The 20782-nt window shown below is 42.0% G+C and overlaps 1 protein-coding gene across 2 annotated transcripts in view; it reads right to left on the reverse strand.

Annotated features, from left to right (window-relative positions):
- Positions 1 to 20782, reverse strand: part of mtr (5-methyltetrahydrofolate-homocysteine methyltransferase) — a 94134-nt gene that overhangs the window by 47052 nt on the left and 26300 nt on the right. For both annotated transcript variants that reach the window (XM_057826815.1, XM_057826814.1), the window contains exons 9-14: positions 17676 to 17776; positions 9381 to 9442; positions 8940 to 9007; positions 8302 to 8381; positions 4016 to 4128; positions 1413 to 1553 (exon numbers count right to left, since the gene is read on the reverse strand). In XM_057826815.1, coding sequence (XP_057682798.1) covers positions 1413 to 1553; positions 4016 to 4128; positions 8302 to 8381; positions 8940 to 9007; positions 9381 to 9442; positions 17676 to 17776 — 565 coding nt within the window. The remainder of the gene's footprint in view (positions 1 to 1412; positions 1554 to 4015; positions 4129 to 8301; positions 8382 to 8939; positions 9008 to 9380; positions 9443 to 17675; positions 17777 to 20782) is intronic.

The raw sequence follows: 20782 nt of genomic DNA on the forward strand, positions 1-20782 counted from the left end.
GGAAGGCGAAGGTGAAGACCATCAACCCCGCCGCTGTGTGACATGGTCCGGAGTAGTTTTGTGCGATTTTTCGTTTTTGAAAGGCGAGAATTCAGACTTGGAAATGCCGCTTGGTTCGGGTTAGCATGCCGGCTAGCTGTCAGCCTCCTGTTTTGTTTACGCTCTTTCCTCCGTCTCAGAAGCCGGGGCAGGGAAATGACAAAAGTCAGACCAACTCCGGTGGCATAAAATACCATTCAGGAGGTGTAACATGTCGACAGTTTTGACCATTATACAGTAATCTTGCCCTGTCGTACTGAATAAACGCATTTTTGGTATTTCATATTCCATTTAGCACACAACTGTTATTTATCATGACCATATCATTCAATTGGCAACAAAAAAACGATAAAAGAATATCCTGTAAAAATATTGGAGTAGAGAGATCGAAACAATGACATTTTGCTGCTCTCTTTGTCATATTTTCCTCTTTCTGAATCTACCCCCTCAATGGGCTGAATTCTAAATCAGATGAAATCGTGAACCTGCCGACGTCATCCTCCGGCTGGGGACGCTAGAGCGCTATAATGACAGGCGGGGCTAAACAACAGATTAAAAGACAAATTTCTCGTCATCTGCGCTTTGCCAAATTGTTTTATATACCGTAGTCGAACGGTCTCAAAATATGATTCTAATTCACATAACAATGCTGTTAAAGATTTTTCATGGTGTTACAGGCACTTTAACTAATCAGGAAATAAGAACACTTTAATTGCTTCGTAAGCAAAAACAGTTAAAGTCCACTGAATTACAATAACATGAGGACAAACGCCACACTTCTGGACAGACTGCTCAAGCTCTCGCTCACCATTAGTTTAAAGGAGCAAGATGCAAGATTGGTGCTCAAAAATGGTACTGCACAACATCCGTTTCCTTCCCCTTTGGGCTGCCAGATAAGTGCTTCACAAGGAGGTTGTGTTATCATAGCAATGCTGCATTTCAATCAGAAAATACAAAGTACATTTTCTGGAGAAATTGGGTGGGTAGCTTTACTGTGCTGCTCGGTATACTTGTGGTCCGATTACAGGCAAGTGCACGCACTTGTGGTCCGATTACAGGCAAGTGCACGCACTTTTGGTCCAAGTACAGGCGTTTGCTTAAACTCTATTGAAATATTAGGGCCATTTAATGAATAATTGAAGTGCAAACCTAACATATTGCTTCTTTAAACCATGTGGAATTCAACACAGACAGGCACACACAAACACACAGTTTAGAACAATTTGTTCTGTAGTTCATTTAGCCTATACAAGTTGTAAATGCTGTCGAGGACATTTTTCATATAGCATTTCTGTACAGGTAATGCCAGAGCAAATAAATTATAAGACAATAAATTATAAAGTAAGTGAAAACCTTTAGATAATTTCTATTACCCGGGCAATATCTGGCTCAGAAGCAATAAAATTACAAAATCGAGCCATCGCTGTTGGACCGTCCAGCATTCCCTCATCCATGTTGATATCGAGGACTTGGGCTCCCATCTCCACCTGTGCCTTCGCAACACTTAAGGCATCCTGAAAATGTCAAAAGGAAACATTTAAATTCCTTTCCATTTCATTTCATTTCCACTTCATTTCAGAGAAACCCTCCCTTTCACAACTGCATCACATTCCGCTTGGTTTTATCGGAAAAAAAGCTACTGGGTATTAATTCTAGTACTAATTCGCATCACCAGTAACTGGTCATGTGCAGGGGGTCACAAATAGAAGTGGGTAGTAACGCGTTACATTTAGTTATGTAACTTTTGAGAAAAATATCCTCCTGTACTCCGAGTAGTTTGACCACACCAAACTTTTTACTTTTACCTTAGTAGTTTTGTGAAGTCTACTCTTACTCTGCTACTTTAGGCTATACTAGAGTCGTTACATTTTTCCTCTTTATTCTACTTATTAGGTTTTTTTTTATTTTTGCCAGAGATGCCTACAGTTTCACCAATGACAAATCAAAACAATTATCACATGACTCCGTTATACCAATCACACCTAACAATACAGTGACCACACACAAGCTTGCAGTCAGAAGTCCTATTATCACGCCGGCCTTTTCAATCGCGTGGCGCCCTTAAAGCGCCGTAAAAAACAAAACAAAAAAAAAACTATTTGACATAGAACGCTGCCGTCGACATTAATCGAAAGCACAGATTTCAACCTCTCTCCCAGTTTTTATTTGACAATGATAAACCACAGTAAACCTGAGATATGATTGTTTTACATTAATGGTAGGAAATCTTTTCTCCACTAGAGGGCATTCGTGCACTTTGAACAGTTGATGTTTCATTTCTGTAAATTTGTCTAGTTGGGATTTTTTTTTTTTTTTTTTTTTTTTGCCTAATATGGTCATGTAACAGTACAGTACAGTAAAGTACAGTACAATAACACAATTTCAAATAGAACATACCATTGTTTAAGAAAAAAGAATGTAGTAGCAATTACTCATTACTATTCTTTTCACTCAATGCTTTTTTACTTGTACTTGAGTACGTTTTTTGGACGCCCACTTTTAATTTCACTTACGTAATATTATTCCCAAGTAACTAAAAAAAAAATAAATAAAAAAATAAATAAATTGGGGGTACTCTACCCACCTCTGCACACTACACCAAATTTTGGTTTCACTACACTTGACTAGGCGTGGTCAGCTCTGGGTTTTCGTTTCTTGTCCTCAAAGACGTCCCCAGTCAAATCTGACCGTTCCCAGACCATAGACTTCACAATTAGTTGACGAGATAGCTTCTACAGACATTGCGCCACGGCTTCCCGTAGGGGGCCAGGCCAGGCAGAGCTTCGTGGCAGCTTTCACTGCGATAAACTCAAACACATCCTGCATTCTAACAACGAATTTAGGTGGAAACAGGACGAAGGTTTTAGTACATACAAGCAGGCAGGAGTGTCTCAAGAGTGATTTGGTCGAGGATTCAAGGTAATTATTATATAAAATAGCACCAGGTATGCACACACAAAAAATTAAATAAATGGAAAACAATAACGTAAGTTTAGCTTGAAATATTTACGCAAAATGAATGATAAATGCCCGTTTATTTGCTTTTATCCAGACGGTTTTACGTCCATATCTATAGGAATTCCCAGATTTACGCATTTATTTGCAAGAATTTTCAACTTAAAAAACTCTTTGTTTTGCGATGGCCGCTATGTTGGATTTTGTGTCCATTCACAATAGCGTAATTTTACCTTCAAATAATCAGGTAATTTTTGGCTAACTGCCAAACTGCATTTTTTGGGCAGAAAACTATTAATTTAGACATTTCTGCAGCTTTTACGCGTACAATTTAGATGATTCTACATGCTTTTCTCAAGTATTAAGTTTCCTATGTGAAAATTGAGTGATTTATTAGCTGTTGAAAACTTATGTCAAAATTGCACAGAATAAAAAAAATTTAAGACGCCATTTCGGGCAAAAACTTTTATGTTAAATATTCCAATTGATACTGAAAACTTAGGTGATTATCCCTGCATTTGGTGATTTTGTGCATCTAGCGTAACATCTGAGAATTTTATATACATTTTAAGTGCTGTTATACTTTTATTAAAAAAAAAAAATAATTGGGATTTTATTAGGGAACGACTTTGAATTTTTTGATGCCGCTGCTCAAGGAGACTCATATATGCCTAAGGGAGGTGCCTGTTTTGGTTTTGGGTCACTAGCGGCTTTGGTTTTGAAAATATTTGAATTTTAAGTTTTTGCCCCTATGGAGCGGCCCCTTGCCCAGTTTCCCGTGAACTGATAGTGATCAATGTCTTTTAACATCTATGGCTTCATCAACTCAACACATCGCGTCAGTTCAACTCACGAAAATCCCGCCGTGAGCTCCATGGAAGTTTTATTTTTTTACAGTGTATATTCTCCTCGTTTCCTGGTCAAGACCTCTGGTGGGAGGAGCTAATATTTAAACAGAGGAGAGAGGCACGAGGTCTCAGAAGGGTACAAGTAAAGAAATTTGATTTGGCCTCTGTCTCACCTCATAGTTCCCAGCCATAATCATCTTGGCGAATTTGCGTGACCCAGACACATTACAGCGTTCACCAATATTAACAAAGTTGGTGTAAGGGCCTATCTTGAATGGTTCCAAACCTAGAAGCAAGGAGAGAGATTTGGTAGCTACTTTTTTAAACAGAAGGAAGTAAACCACAAGATAATAACCAAGGGTTTAAAAAATTATGTCCACAGGATACTTAAAGCTAAAACAATAACGTTTTCTTAGGCCATTAAAGACAAATGTATTTTCAAAAACCAAAATCAACATCCGATTAAACAATGTCTTCTATCTGATACACAGGAACATTTTTTTTCAATTAGGGCATTGTAACTTAACAAGGATGCATTCAGAGGTGAAAGTGGGCCAGAACAGACCAAAACTCAAGAGAGGCTTCCACAAGACTGGTTGAAGAGTACGTACGACTTGACCAAATCAAGTTTGAAAGATGCCTCACATCTCGCAGAGCAAAAGGCCACCCAGTGGGATTTACATTTTCAGATGGAAGTGAGGCTTCATATGGTGTTGTACTATACAACTGATGGGAGACACACGAAGCAGTCATCGTAAGATTAATTGAGTCAAAAGCCAAATTTACTCCGCTCAACCAAATAAGAGCTGTGATCAAGGCAGAGCTACGCCACGCTGTCTTTGCAGCCCGTCTGATGAGGTACTTTGAAAAGCACTGCCGTATCAAGGTCTCTCGCTGGGTTCACCTTATGGACAGCCAAACTATCCAGATGTTCTTTCCCAACCGTATTGGAGAGATACAGATGGCTGCACCAGTAGAAGACTGGGAACGGGTTGATGGAAACCACAATATAGCGGACATTCTGACAAGGGGGAGCAACTCCGGAGGAGCTCCACCAAGAGTAAGAATGGCAACAAGGTCCAGAGTTCCTGTGACTTCCTGAGTCCAAATGGCCCGTGAAGTCAGCCAGCGAAATCCTGACCAACGTAGCTGATGACGTCAAAAGACTGTCACTAGGGTTCAGTCTCGGAAACCCTTAGATCCTTCCAATCCACCAGAAAGGCTGAAGAGGAAACCCCGGGCTGTAGCCCTTGTATGAGTTATTGAGCCCAAAGCCCAAACAGTTCAGTAACTTGTCAAGACTATGCGGAACAATCGCCTTGACCAGAGGAGCTTCAGAATCCTTAACTTAACCAAGTTCCAAACTGAAGGAATCTGACCTTTCAGCCAGACTGCCGGAATCACGCCAGCCGAACCGCCGCACCCGCGCAGTTCCAACAACCTGGGCCGGCGGAACCTGACAACTTGGCCAAAAGGCTAAACTCGCACGTTCACCTTAGTCTTAACCCCTTGTACTGACTCCATTTTGAAAGCTGGGAAAAGGCTTCGAAACACAAGTTGACAATTTATTCAGGTCGACAGCCATCAAACAGCAAGGCAAAACAGCAACAGACCTAGGCGAGGAGGCAGACTGGTTCCATGGTCACTAGGGTGTCCCAAAAAAGTAAATCCAGGAAACTAATCTCGCACACCCTCTCAATGCATTCCACTTCTTGCCAAAGTAATGTGAGAAAAAATTCACAATGATTGCTTAATATTTAGGGTTCCCTCAGAGCACATGTAATGTCTGCTATGCCGTATACAGGGGCCAGCCGGGTAGGGGTGTCATCCTGATCTGTTTTCAACTGTCCATTTGCATTCACATGCATAGAATGTATGCGGTGTTGCCCTGACCTGGTGTTGACAGTGGCCGATCCAACAAAGCTATCTGAAACTCGAAGGGGGGGGATTTCCCCCCAAAATATTACCGATTTTGAAAAACTCATCGGATTTGGGAAGCTTACCACGTAGGAGGTGGTTTAAGCAAGTCTTTTTCTGATTGAATGTGACTTTACTTGGAGAAAATCGCACTTTCAAACTATCATAGCATGGAACTGGTCATCGCCGCTGTCTTCGACCTCTTCTTCCAATCCTCTAGCCCTGATATTTCCCTGTTCGTCCGCTTCAAAGCAGAATGGAATTTTTTGGACCACTCGAAGGCATCTCCCTTTGACGACGATCCGAACGACAACCTCGCTGAGTGGGTGCATCTCAAGAAGGACGAAGTCGTGGGGTTTATCGACAGCCAGCTGGAGACCACCCACCACAGGGACGACTACCGCCAGGTCCTCCTCCTCGCCCGCTTATTCCTCACGGGCCCCGGGACATAAGTTGACCGCTTCAACCGGCCTGGGGCGTACCACCGGGCTCGATGGATGGCCAAAGGCATCTACTCGCTGAAAATCTACATCTTCCGGAAGCAGTTCCAACTCACTCCACATGAAGCAAGCGCTCTGCGCAAGATCAACGTGTTCGCAGTGACGGTCTACCTCAAGCGGTGGTTCGAAGCTCCAGTGACCGTCGAAGCACCTGTCAACAACCTGGAGATGTGTGAGGAGCTGGACAGATACACAGCTGTTGACAGTGAAGTCGGCTCGGCTGCTCTCAAGAAGTTCCGTGGGCATCTCTGGTACTTGAGCGAGGACTTGGCCCCCCTGGCATTGTTTTCAACGAAGACCGAGGAAGAGGAGAAGGCCAAGATGCTGCACAACCTCTACGAGGCTCAGGAGAAAGGGAAGGAACTGCGGCGGCTGGAAGGAAGGAGGACCCTTACACTCAAGAGGGCTGACCTGGGCGACTTCATCACCCGGAGGTCGCAGAACCTGTTCCACTGCCTGAAGCTGCCTCTCCCAGCTACGGTCGCAGATCTGCGGGAAGTTCCAGTTGTCGTTTCTGAGCTGAAGTCGGTGAATGATGTTGCCGAGCGAGCGGTGAAGCTGGCGACGGACTTCAACCAGTGCCTGACGAAGGACGAAGACGAGCGGCAGCTCATCTTTCAGGTTGTCGAACATCACCGCCGCCAGTTCCCCACGGCTGACAAGGCCAGCTTCCAGTAGTGCAGCTGTCACTTCCCTGTCTTCAGTTGTATTGCTACTATCCAGTTGTATTGCACTTCAGTTGTATTGCACCAGTGCATGTAACACCTTGTCCAATGTGAATTGTGCAAGGTAGACAATCGGTCTGGGAGGCGATCATTAGTCAGAAGAGTGCGAGACCGACACGTTAACCACTGCCAGTCCAGTAGGAATGTCAATGAGGGAAGCCTTAGCAACCAGCTATAGGAGTGAAATTTCGTGTGCTCGGTTCTTTTAGCAAGTGGAATACAATGAAGGGGTGAGTCCGAATCTGTTAATATATGATTTTATATAGGGGGCCTGGGACACCCTAATGGTCACCACATCACAAGTCAACAAAAGATTCCCGAGAAAAATGACAATGATTACTTAAACATTCATTTTTTGTAAGGCTTTCGCAGGGCGGACTGTGGGCTGGAAGAAGGGTGTGTTTACGGGTCGTTTAGGATTATTTTCTGCTTGTGGATTGGACAGGAGGATTCCGGAGTTACTGTTGTCAGGGCAACTAGGATTGTGGATTTTGCCACCTTTAGCCACATGAGTGCTGAGTGTTCACTTCTCCGTCGCGGGCTCCTCCTTATCAGATGTTCCTTGTGTCAAGACAAGATCTCCCGCCATTTGTTCTGGATTGTCCAGAAGAACGTTGACACCCATCCCTGGCGCAGACTGAGAGCTGTTCAAGCTGGTTGGACAAGTTTTTGACAAAATGGAGCGAACTACTTGGCTTGTTCATCCGACACAAGTGGCATTGAACAGAGCGGGACTTCAAGATTGGAGATCTGGTGTGGATTGCAGACCAGAACGCCCTGAGAGGACAGTTCCAGGTCGAAAGCATCGCCTCTACATTTCCAGATGCGAAAGGGGTCGGCTGGGATGTGGACATGGCAACCTGCCTTGGACTCCCTGCCACATGTGTCTCTGGAACTCGGGAAAAGGACCATACTTTACCCCCGACCATTGTCCTTTGAAAAGACGTACGAAGGCTTGTGGTGCTGATTCGCGTTGAAGACCAGAAAGAGATACTTTGAGTCCTCACAATGGGGTAAGAAAAAACAAACAAACTATACTGTTTAGTTAGTGGCCAACTCTGGGAGGCCGCAGAGTGTTTCATTGGAAAACCTTTCTGTCTCCGTGGTGACCTTCATGTCAGGGAGTTCCGGCAAGAAACTAGCCACTTTCACCCCTGGATGCATTGCAATGATAACAATGATTAAGTCCTGTACAGGAAAGATACGGCCAAAAATGACACACTGATTACATGTAAAATACCCTTCAAAGTAGTAAAGATGCCCTGACCACACAACAAAGTTCTGGAGATTGTTCCTCCAAATAAGCGGCTGAATTACCTGAGAGCAGCATGTAGTCTTGAAAAATGTCCTCAACAGGAGCTCTAGGTTGACAGAGTTTTACCGCCTCTGAAATGGCTCTGTGTGATAAGTGAGTGTGAGACTGACAAAAAGTAAAAGAACAAGTATTTCACTAAAACAACGATGCCACTAAATAGTATTTTCATGTGACGTCACCGCACTTCCACCCAAATAGTAAGCCGCCAGTCTACCAAAGCTAGTATACATATGAAAACACGCAACATGCTTCACCTTTACGTTGTTCTTCAAAAGCTTTTTTTTTTCCTAAAGTCATTTTTAGAGGCTTTCGACATTTTATTCCACCAAACACTGAATCAGTCAGAAGAACTGTGGTGCACGAATTGGTAGCATGAAGGTGCAAATATGCACGGCTTGCAACAATCGAGTGAGGGAGAGGCGCAGCGCATCTCACACAGGTGACATGACCCAAACACTGATACAATGCAAGCTTACGTACTCTATGAAAATTCGTCTCGTTATGTTCGTCTCCTAAGCCACGTTTTCAGCTCGTCATCGTCATGAAAAAATTGGTCGTCGACAACATATTTTCGTTTTCGTCATTGTTGAAGAAAACAACACTGCCTGAAACTACATCAAATGACACAAATTATGCAAACCTTATGTGTGCTGGAGTGGTGCCACAACAGCCTCCAACAATATTCACTAGCCCGTCCGTTGCAAATTCCTGAAGGCAGATAATCAAATGAAAATGATTTAAACATTAGATACAAATTGTTAGAGGGGATACTTTTGCATGTTTGTGATTCATATTTTCACTTCAAGGAGGAATTCTTGAAGAATTGAAAGAGCAATCCACAGTGCTTCTGTTTATTTAAAATTTTAATTGAGCCCCATATTGAGACCTGGCTTTTAAAATTATTGTACATCAGGTCTTATAGGCGTGTATGGTCTGCCCCCTCCGCTAGGACCTGTCGCCCTGAATGACCCTACATGGGGCATGAAGCCACCAACAACAGGGCTCCTTGGGGAATTATGACAGACAAACCATTCCATGACAATAAAGTGGTGTCTCAGGCAAGTAGAACGAACACTATTACCTTTAAGTTGGAGGCTGTGACTGCTGGAGTTTCATCATAAGCACCAAATGTATTGGGAAGACCTAAAAAAAAAAAAAAAAAAAAAAAAAAAAAAAACCGGAGTCAACTTTATCTTTTTAGTTTTTTTTTTTTTTTTAATTCACATAAATGTACAGAAGATGACAACACACAATTCATAACAAATTAAAATAAGAATTATGAATAAAACCCATCAATGATAGAAGCAGAAAAAAAAAAGCCTCCTTCAACAGGAGACACAGCCTTGAGCAACGAGAGTGGCAGAGATTAAATTGTTCCTATGCAAATGAGCAAGTTCATTGCAGCCTCCTGGGCTGAGCAATGGTATCATCCGCGATGGAATACAAAGTGTTAACAAATTCCTATGTCCCCCTTATCACATCTTTGAGGAGTATTCAAATGTTTACAGAAAGGACAATAGGCACATACTTTTTGAGCAAGCCTGATGACAGTAACAGAACTGCAATATGTACAGTGTATCACAAAAGTGAGTACACCCCCTCGCATTTCTGCAGATATTTAAAGTGCATATGACACGAAAAAGCATGTTTATGTCATAATACACGCGGTATTTTATGCTCCTTAATGAAATGGACTGCTTGGATGTGTGTGGAAGTGATCGCTATATTTAGTTTTTTTTAATCCCGCGCCATGAAAATGAGTGACTTCCAACAACAGTCTCGAGTTGAGAAAGAGGACGCTGTGATGTGTACGGAGGAAGGAGATTCAGATGATTTTGCGGATTAATACCTTTATTTTTCGCATCACCCCAGCTGCAGAAAAATCTTGCTGTACGAGGGAGAGGCGTGTGCGCCTTTGGGGTTTCAAAAGGTTCCCATTCACCAGTGGATAGTGGCCAAAACAATACCTACTACTATGGGACCATGGGACTTACGAGGAAGTTAGTAAACATCGTGTTTTAAGTTATGTCAAATACTGGGATCATTTTAATATGTAGGTGGCTTGCATTTTGTGGCTGACATGCTCCTTGTTCCCTCGGCTGACGACCGGCGCCTTGTCGCACCGACGTCGGCCAGTTTGTTCAGCGGTCATTGTCCAGCTGCTTCCCCGGCAAGCTCTCCTGTCCGTAGTGGCAGGGGAACGAGCTGTAACTTGCTCTCCGCTGGGCAGTTTGCTGATCAGCGAAAACAATCAACAACCCAGTTGTCATGTGAAATGATCCGGGCTTGTTATGTGTGATTTTCTGCTTCGAAGACTTTGAAACATCACTCGGTTCGGGTTAGCATGTCGGCTAGCTGTCACGCCTCTTGGTTTGTTTACATTCTCCGAAGCCGGGAAAATGAAATGACATAAGCCCGATTTAGGTGGCATAAAATATCGTTCGGGAGGAGCGACAGTAAAGGTGAAGTCGACAGTTTTGACCGTTATGGAGCAATTTTGCCATGTCGTCTTGAATAAATGCATTTTTAATATTTCATATTCCATTTAGCACAAGACTGTTATTTGTCATGACCATGCCATTTATTTAGCTATTGGGGAAAAATACTTGGATAAAAAGAATATCCTATAAAAATATTGGATTCGAGAGATTGAAAGAATGATATTTTGTGGCTCTCTTCGTCGCGTTTTCCTTGTTCTGAATAATTCCCCCTCAACGGGCTGACTGGTCCTTCTCAAGCCATTTATTTAGCTATTGGGGAAAAATACTTGGATAAAAAGAATATCCTGTAAAAATATTGGAGTAGAGAGACTGAAACAATGACATTTTGTGGCTCTCTTTGTCGCGTTTTCCTTGTTCTGAATAATTCCCCCTCAACGGGCTGACTGGTCCTTCACAAGCCATTTACAGGGTGACCCAAAAAAAAGTTTACACTGCCATAATACAACTTAAATGCCATGTTTATTCATCTTAGAATTTAATCACAAATTATACATTATTGTAAAGAACATGTACAGTACACTCTATTTTTCCAACGTGTCCTCCCTTAAGTGTCACAACAGCCTCCAGTCGCCTGCGGAACGCTTGACAGGTCTTCTTTATGTAGGATGCTGTCAACTTTTCGCAAGATCTAACAATGGACCTCTCCAAGGCTGCCACAGAAGTTTGTGGCTTCTTACAGGCACTGTCCTCCACAGTTGCCCATATGCTATAATCCAGGGGATTGAGATCTGGACTCTGGGGTGGCCAGATATCACCTTGTCAATCAACTTTTTGGTCCGCACAGATCGGCACTTCCAGACCCAGGTTTTCGTGAGGCTGTTCCAGTATCTTTCAGCTTCTTTTTAACTTTGTAGACTGCACATCTGGATATTCTCAGATTTGCTACAATCTCAGTAGGTGTCAGACCGGCACGCAGCAATTCAGGTACAGCTAAAGTTTTCTTCATTTTCAGCAGAAGCACAGGAATTGTAGAGACGAGAGATTACCAGCTGCATTGAGTGACCTTAATGAATCACTTAAGCATGACAACCTATTTAGATATGTTTTCATGGCTTTTAAACAAGCAGTCAACTGAGTGTAAACTTTTTTTTGGGTCACCCTGTATTTATCTATTGGGGAAAAATACTTGGATAAAAAGAATATCCTGTAAAAATATTGGTGTAGGAGACTGAAACATTGACATTTAGCGGCTCTCTTCGTCGCGTTTTCCTCGCTGTGAATAATTCCCCCTCAATAGGCTGCATACTAAATCAGATGAAATCATGACTCCGCTGACGTCATCCACCTGTTGGGGATGCTAGAGCCCTATAATGATAAGCGTGGCTAACCGGCAGATTAAAAGACTAATTTCTCGTCACCTGCACTTTGCTAAATTGTTGTATATAGTCGAATCGTCTCAAAATATGATTCTAATTCACATAATAATCCTATTTAAGACTTTTTATCCTGTCGTACGCACTTTAAGTATATCTCTTCATGGGACAACACTGACAAAATGACACTTTGACACAATGAAAAGTAGTCTGTGTGCAGCTTATATAATAGAGTCAATTTATTTTCCCCTCAAAATAACTCAAAATATTATTATTAATAATAATAATTAATATTTAAACCCCTGGCAACAAAAATGAGTACACCCCTTTAAAAAAACGTACATCCATAAATGTCCAAATTGAAAAGATATACTTAAATAACTGCAGAAATGCGAGGGGTGTACTCACTTTTGTGATTCACTGTATGTATATTCGTATTCATATTTGAATAAATTGGAATATATCTCCAATACATAAAGACATAGAACAAAGACATTAACTTTAGCTAAAGAAACAGCTATACTTAAGCAACAATATGCAATTTTAGCATCTCCGGTGGACAAAAGCAGTAGTATTTGTCTTAAAGTGTGTATGACACCAAAAAGCATGTTTATTAGATATTTAACGCGGTGTTTTATACTTCTGAATGAGATGGACCGCTTGGGTGTGTGGAAGCGATTGTTTTCTATATTCAATTTTTGAATCCTGTGCCATGAAAATGAGTAACTTCCGGCTCCAGTCTCGGGTTTAGGACGAATGCGAATGTGATGTCACATGGGTCCGCATCTCATAATACAGCGTTGCTTTATAGCATGCAGATGGACTGCGGATTCAGCTGACTTTGCGATTTAATTTGTTTATTTTTCGCATCATGCCAGCCAAATGTGTTGCAGAAAATTATTGCTGGACCAGGGAAAAGCGTGTGAGCCTTTTTGGGTTTCAAAAGGTTCCCGTTCACCGCGGATATCGGCCAAAACAAGCCCTACAACTGTGGGACCATTGGAAATACGAGGAGGTGAGTAAACATCAAATTTTTTATTATGTCAAATACTGGGATAATGTCACACGTTTTAATATGGAGGTGGCTTGCATTTTGTGGCTTATTGTTCACCGAGAATTCCACTCGGCCGCACACCCCCCTCAGTCCTTCGCGTGCCTGCAGGGAGAGCGCTGTACTCGGTTGATTGCCCTCTTCGTGTGCCAGGTGTTCTGTCAAATTTTCAACTCCATCAGAAATTGCAACTTTGTGTTAAAAATGGCCACGAATACAGCGATTACAAAGTAAACACTACAAACTTTCTTTAAATAAAGGACTATTTACTTACGTTTGATCATGGACCGACACGTAGAAAAGTTCTCCTCAGCTACATCCTTCCATGTTAGCTGCACAACAACTGCACGCTGCTATCTGTTTACATCTTCGCTGTGTAGTAAAGCATTGTTTTACCCCTTATTCGTGTTGACAATGTGGCTACGTGCTCCTCCGACGTCGGCCGGTTTGTCCGGTGGTACTCTCTAGCTCAGGGGTGTCCAAACTTTTTGCAAAGGGGGCCAGATTTGGTGGGGTAAAAATGTGGGGGGCCGACCTTGGCTGATGTCCTTTACATAGAACAATATATTCAAGCAAATTTTAGCAAGCCATTCTGTGCGTTACATTTGCTTTATTATTTTTTTTAAATAATAATTTCAACAATCTCACAACTAGCCTTTGTGGTGTTCTCTTTTGACTCTCGGGCTCTTACGAAACATTACAGTGAAATTAAACTAGCTTCAAGTTGCTCGTCAAGTTTCTCGCGACGTATCTTCCCTGTAATCTTGTTGTACATGTCAGCGTGTCTTGTTTGGTAATATCGCCTCACATTGAACTCTTTAAAAACAGTGACTGTGTCTTTGCAAATGAGACGGACACAGTTGTTGCGTATTTTAGTGAAGAAATAGTCCAATTTCTACCTATCCTTGAAGCGTCGGCCGTCCCAGTCAACTTTCTTTTATTTTCTAAATGTCGCCATTTTAGAAAATTGGGAGTAAAGAGTCACACAGGTAAATATTGCTTGGAGTGCTGCTGCCTTTTAGTGGGTAAACGAGGATCAGCATTTAGTGTGTAATCTACTTCATATGCTGGTAGCAGTACTATTGACCAATTTATTAATTCTGTGTGCGGGCCAGACGTTATTGATTTTAGGACAGAGGCAGGGGGCCGGATTAAATTTGACCACGGGCCGCATTTGGCCCCCGGGCCGGACTTTGGACATGACTGCTCTAGCTGCTTCCCTGGCGAGCTCTCCTGTCCATTGCAGGGGAGCGAGCTGTAACTTACTCGCCGCCGGGTGGGTTGCCGATCGGCGAAGACAATCGACAACCCCGACGCCGTGTGATTGATCCCGGCTAGTTTTGTGTGATTTTTTTCCATCGAAAAGCGAAAATAAGACTATGAGACGTGACTCGGTTTGGGTTAGCATGTCGGCTAGCTGTCACGCCTCTTGGTTTGTTTACATTCTCTGAAGCCGGGTCAGGGAAATGACAAAAGCCCGACTAACTACAGTAGCATAAAATATTGTTCGGGGGGTGCGACAGTAAAGGTGAAGTCAACAGTTTTGACCATTATGAAGTAATTTTGACACGTCGTACTGGATAAATGCATTTTTAATATTTCATATTCCATTTAGCACAAAACTTAATTGTCATGACCATACCATTTACTTAGCAATTGGGGAAAAATACTTCGATACAAAGAATATCCTGTAAAAATATTGGAGTAGAGAGACTGAAACAATGACATTTTGCGGCTTTCTTCGTCGCATTTTCCTCGTTCTAAATAATTCCCCAACGTCATCCTCCAGCTGGGGACGCTAGAGCGCTATAATGAAAAGCAGGGTTAAACGGCAGATTAAAAGACGAATTTGTCGTCATCAGCGCTTTGCCACATTGTTATATATAGTCGAATCGTCTCAAAATATGATTCTAATTCACATAATAAATGCCATTTAAGACTTTTCATCGTGTCGTAGGCACTTTAAGGAAGACTGTTCCCCATTAGGACCAGCGCACACCCACAGTGTTGTAAAATCATCGATTAAAAAAAATCTCCCGGTCGCCTGCAGATGGATTAAATAATTTCTGTTTCCAGCGCCAGCAAGTGAAAGCCGGGCCAATGTTTATTGTTTATATCCTGGTAGGCTACCTTTTTTTTCTTCCTCAGACAAAGCGTTTTGTCTCTTATTGCTCTCCCATCTTTGCAGAATTCGCGCCGAAGCGTATGCATCGACTTCCGTCTTTATAATGAATGGGAAAAGGGGAAAGTGACATATGCCGTACAGCAGTCAGCACAATTGTAGTTTTTTTTTGTGTGGCACCGTTCCTGCCACCCCCCTCAGAGTTAATTAGTAATGGTTAAAGCAATACAGACCCCTCAAGATGAGGTGTCATTCAACTAGTTGTCAGTCGACATATCATCACAAATGTTATGAAAATATTTTAGAAAGGTTGAAAAGTTACCTAGTGTTGCTGTAAGACGTTATAGCGATGACATCCTCGTAAGATATTATGCTCGAAAACAGTGACTACAACATGGATATGCAGTTTGATGTTCTTTCATCTCCTTGCAAGTTAGGCAAGATGGTTTGCTAGGTAGCCTCTGGTGTTAGCTCAATCTTACTTTAAAGTGCCCGTGACAGGCTTTAAAAAAAAAAAAAAGTCTTAAATAGAGTTTCTATCTGAATTAAAATATTTTGAGACGACTGGACTATGTACAAAAATTTAGCAAAGCGCAGATGGCGAGAAATGAGTCTTTCAGTCTCCCGTTTAGCCTTGCCTGTCATTATAGTGCTCTAGCGTCCCCAGCTGGAGGATGAAGTCGGCAGAGTAACAATCTCAGCTGATTTAGAATTCAGCCCAATGGGGAAGATTCATAATGTGGAAAATGCGACAGAGAGCAGCAAAATCTCTATACTCCTATATTTTTCCCCAATTGTTAAATAAATGTCTTGTGCTAAATGGAATATCAAATATAAAAAATGTATTCATTCAGTACGACAGGGCAAAATTACTGCGTAATGGTCAAAACTGCTGACTTCCTAAACCTCCCAAATGGCATTTTATGCCACCGGAGTTAATCCGGCTTTCGTCATTTCCCTGCCCCTGCCACGGAGGAAAGAGCGTAAACAGAACAGGAGGTGTGACAGCTCGGCAACATGCTAACCCAAACCAAGCGGCTTTTCCAAGTCTTTTTCTTGCCTTTCGAAAACAAAACCAAAAAAACACACAAAATTACCCCGACTCACGTCACACACGGCGGCGTGGTTGTCTTCACCGATCCGCCAGCCCCCGGCGGTGACCATGTTTTGGCTCGTTGTTCTGCTGCGGCCCCGGCAGGCAGGCAGTGCTCGTCGCCGGTGTTCTGCCAAATTTTGCAACCTTATAATATTTTGCTCCCAAAGCTTTTGTGCGGTGAATAAGCTCTCTTTTACATACATAAACATATGTAACCGGTGTGTCAGCGCCACCCCACGTTCTGCTCCCACCTCTGACTATGCTGGGACGCGTACCCGCACGCCACGACGCTTCCACTCGGCAGGTAGGGACACTAACCACTGCGCCATAAAGCTCGAGCCAACAGCATAGCCGCCAGCGGCCCTACATGAAGGAATCGGCAGGGAGGTTTCCACGCTCCACAACGGACCTCCGTGTACCCGTTACACATACATGTACGACACAAAAATGGACGCAACTGAGAACGAGACGAGGGCGGGGGGCTCCCCGAGCCCAAGCCGAAAATAGCGAATGTCGCGGTGTGCGACAAGACACCGGTCGTCGGCCGTGTTGCCTTCTCGGTGGACAGGGAGCCATTTGGCTGTATTGTGAGATGATTACTCGGCTGACGTCACATTCGCCTTTTTCCTCAATCCGAGACTCGAGCCGAAGGACCTCATTTTCATGGCGCGGGATTAAAAAAACTGGTTAAAGATATTGGTCGCTTCCACACACATCCAAGCAGTCCATTTCATCCTGGAGCATAAACTACCGCATGTAATATGAAATAAACATGTGTTTATGTGTGTGTCACCGGCACTTTAAGATAACACATATGTCTGCTTGTTTATTTTGGAGGCATTAAACTATAGTGACACCGTACATCATCCGTTGTACGGCTGTTGTTTTATCATCTTTGGGAAGGGGGAATAAAAAAGCTCCCCCCCAGATAAACTCTTTAGATACCACCTTGTGTCTGATTTATATACGCCATAGGCACAGAGCTTCAACATTTTGGACGTCTACAGCTTGTTGATCTTTTCCGGGGCTTCGGTAAAGTTGTATTACAGTTGGCAGTCAGGTAACACTTATAATAACTGTCAAATTAATCAATGAGACAATGGTGGAAAAGGGGAAAAGTTTGTCTGATCATGTTCACTTAACAACGGTTGCCAAGACGTATGATTGGTAAAGGGACGTTTTGGAGGTGGATTTAGCGAAAGGTCATTTGAGTACCAAATTTTAAACCAAAGCGTCTTAAATTTCAACTTCATGACTTGATTATCTCAGGCTGGGGATGTTGATTTTCTTTACCTGCATTGGGGTAACAGATGATAAAAGCAGAGGTAGTCTTTCCTATGGCCTCGATGAATGGTCTCATCTCTGTTGCTCCTAAGGCACAGTTCAGGCCAATACTGAGGAGAAACACAAGTATGATAATGTTACATTATGCATGAACAATGAAATGCGAATATACTGTCCTAACCAGGATGCTACGGCTCGGTCCTGGCTATACAGCGAGCTAAACTCCCAAATGACGATGCTGGACGTCCGTATAATATGCCGACTTAATTTTGGCCGTTGTTATGACACCATCATTTGAAGAGTGAAATTAAAAATAGAAATAAAAATACAAATCAATTTCGTCCTCGATACCAAACAGGTTCACATCAACGTAAATAAATGATAATTAGCTGCTATTACAGCAATGACACAAACGTTTAGCATGCGTTCGCTAGCATTAGCACATTGTTCAAACAACCACACAACTGACCCTAAGTGTCCAATCGCGGGTGGAAACACACAACAACAACAGAAAAGATGATACACACAGGCATTGCCTCTGTAGAGATATTTTACAAACATAAACAATGAACGTAGGTTCGTAGCCTTGTTTCTCTCTTGCCCACTCGCTCAAATGCTGTGTAGCTGTCCGTCTTCTTCAGGCGTGTGAGCACTCTTCTTCGCGTAAACAAGTGCGAGTGCGCCCCCGCATGGGCGTGAAAGCGCCACAAACTAAATGCATCCATTTCAATATAAAAAAGTCAATAATACAATTGAACATACCATTGCCAAAGGCAGAACAGAACGCGAACGTGGCCATAGCTATTAAAAGTTATTCACATAGCATAAGAACATGCTAACAAGCATGAGAAAACAAAACCATCAGTGTCACTCCAAAACACTAAAATAACATGTAAAATTATATCATAATGTGTTAATAATTTCACACATAAGTCGCTCCTGAGTATAAATCGCACCCCCAACCAAACTATGAAAAAAACGACTTATAGTCCGAAAAATACTGTAATCTCATTTGAAAGGAGTAGGAGAAATGGTAATAGCCTTATAAAGAGCTTTCCTAGTTTTGGCGAGAACTAAATAGTTTTTTGTTGTTGTTGTGAACTACAGTTCAACACAAACGTACATTGAGATCTCATTTAGCTAAGCAACTGGAGGAGTGAGACCCATTTTTCGAGTATCCCAAACTTCCAAGAAAGCGCATTTGTCAAAATTTTATCGGCCGTGACATCCACTGAATAGAATGCTACGACGATGCCGGCACCTCTGCTATTGGACGCGTTTAGAGTTTGACACAAAATGTGAGTGTGTTGTATTTCCAATATTCGGTTTCGGCCAAGAATTTGGCTTTCGGTAGAAGATGTCGAAGATGACGACAACGAAAATATTTCATCAAAGAACAGTTTTCTCATGTCAATGATGAGACGATATCAAGCTAAAGACGTATTTTGGGAGTCTAAAACATAACGAGATGAATGCCAGTTTTCATCTCACGAGATGAGATGGAGACGAAAATGTGCAATAGTTTCCATCACATGTTCACAATGTGTAACATTTTATGTGTAGCTAGCCTGCATCATAGCAGTGTCTGGTTGTGTCACTCGTGACGTGCTGCCCCTGAACCCCCTCTTCCAGACTCACCAGTGTGTCGTCTCCAGGCAGGCTTGCACACACGGTGAGATTTGTATTCTTGGCCAGAGAAATATGCAATATTACTTTAGCCTTTAAAGTTCTGTGCTGTGTAATCATTGCACTCTAAATGTAACTGGCACCGTTATCATAGCATTCACGTTATCATTAGGCTAATGCTAATGGCGAGCGCCATCTTAAACTCTCGGACAATTTTTTTTTTTTTTCCATTTACAGTTTGTGAGGTCCAGGTGGGTATAATTCATTGAAAATAATGTACTGTTTTCCTGCTGAGTGTGTATTATCAACAAGTTGGTGTTGTCCTTGTAGATAGACGCTACAATTTGTGCTCGTCTGTCAATGTTCATTCGAAATAGTTGAAACATTTATTTATTTTTGACATATTTTCTTTAATTTACAGACGAAAACATTTTTAGTAATCGCAAACAGAAACTAGACCATACACTTCATCAGTTGACAAGACAGCTCCCACAACCATTGCGCCACGCCTCCCCGTTGGGGGCCGACCCAGGCAGAGTATTTGGCTTTCACTGTGATAACTTAAACACACACTGCGTTCAAACGCCAGATTTGGGTGGAAAAATTACGAAAGCTTTACTGCATACAAGCAGGCAGGGGGCAAGAGTCTCCAGAGTGATTTGGTCTAGGATTCAAGGTAATTATTATATAAAATGCCTCCATGCATGCACTTTGAAACAAAAATGAAATGAATGAAAATAAATGTATGGAAAAAATTTGCGTAATTTTAGCTCGAAATATTTACGTAAAATGAATGATAACTGCCCGTTTTTTTTGCTTCTAACCAAGAATCTAGACTGTTCTATGTTCATATCTATAGAAATTCAGGGATGTACGTATTTATTTATAAGAATTTTCAACTTAAAAAGCTCTGTTTTGTGATGCCGCTACGTTGGATTTACACAACAGCGTAATTTTTGCTCGAAATATTTATGTAAAATGAATGATGACTGCCCGTTTTTTTTTTTTTTTTTTTTTTTTTTTGCTTTTAACCACTCTAGACGTCTATATTCATATCTATACAAATTCCAGGATGTACACATTTATTTACAAGACTTTTCTTCTTAAAAAGCTCTTTGTTATGTATTGGTTGCCATGTTGTATCCATACACAGTAGCGTAAGTTTACATTCAAATGATCAGGTAATTTTCAGCCAGCTGCCCGTTTTTTGGCAAAAATAGCAGTAATTTAGACATTTTTGCATCCATACAAAAAAAAAATCCACGTTTTACGTGTTTTATTTTATGTAACATTTCAATATAAAAACAACGAGGGCCAGATAGCCTGGAAGACGTGCCTCCCATGCTGAAGCAATAGTAACATCTGAATTCAACCTAAATAAGTTGTGATTGTATATTGTATACAGAAAATTTGCAAATTTTGCTTTGGTTGAGTTAAATTAAGATGATTCTGCATGCTTTCCTCAAGTATTAAGTTTCTGATGTGAAAGT

This window comes from Corythoichthys intestinalis, chromosome 21 (assembly GCF_030265065.1).
Source record: "Corythoichthys intestinalis isolate RoL2023-P3 chromosome 21, ASM3026506v1, whole genome shotgun sequence".
Classification (NCBI taxonomy): domain Eukaryota; kingdom Metazoa; phylum Chordata; class Actinopteri; order Syngnathiformes; family Syngnathidae; genus Corythoichthys; species Corythoichthys intestinalis.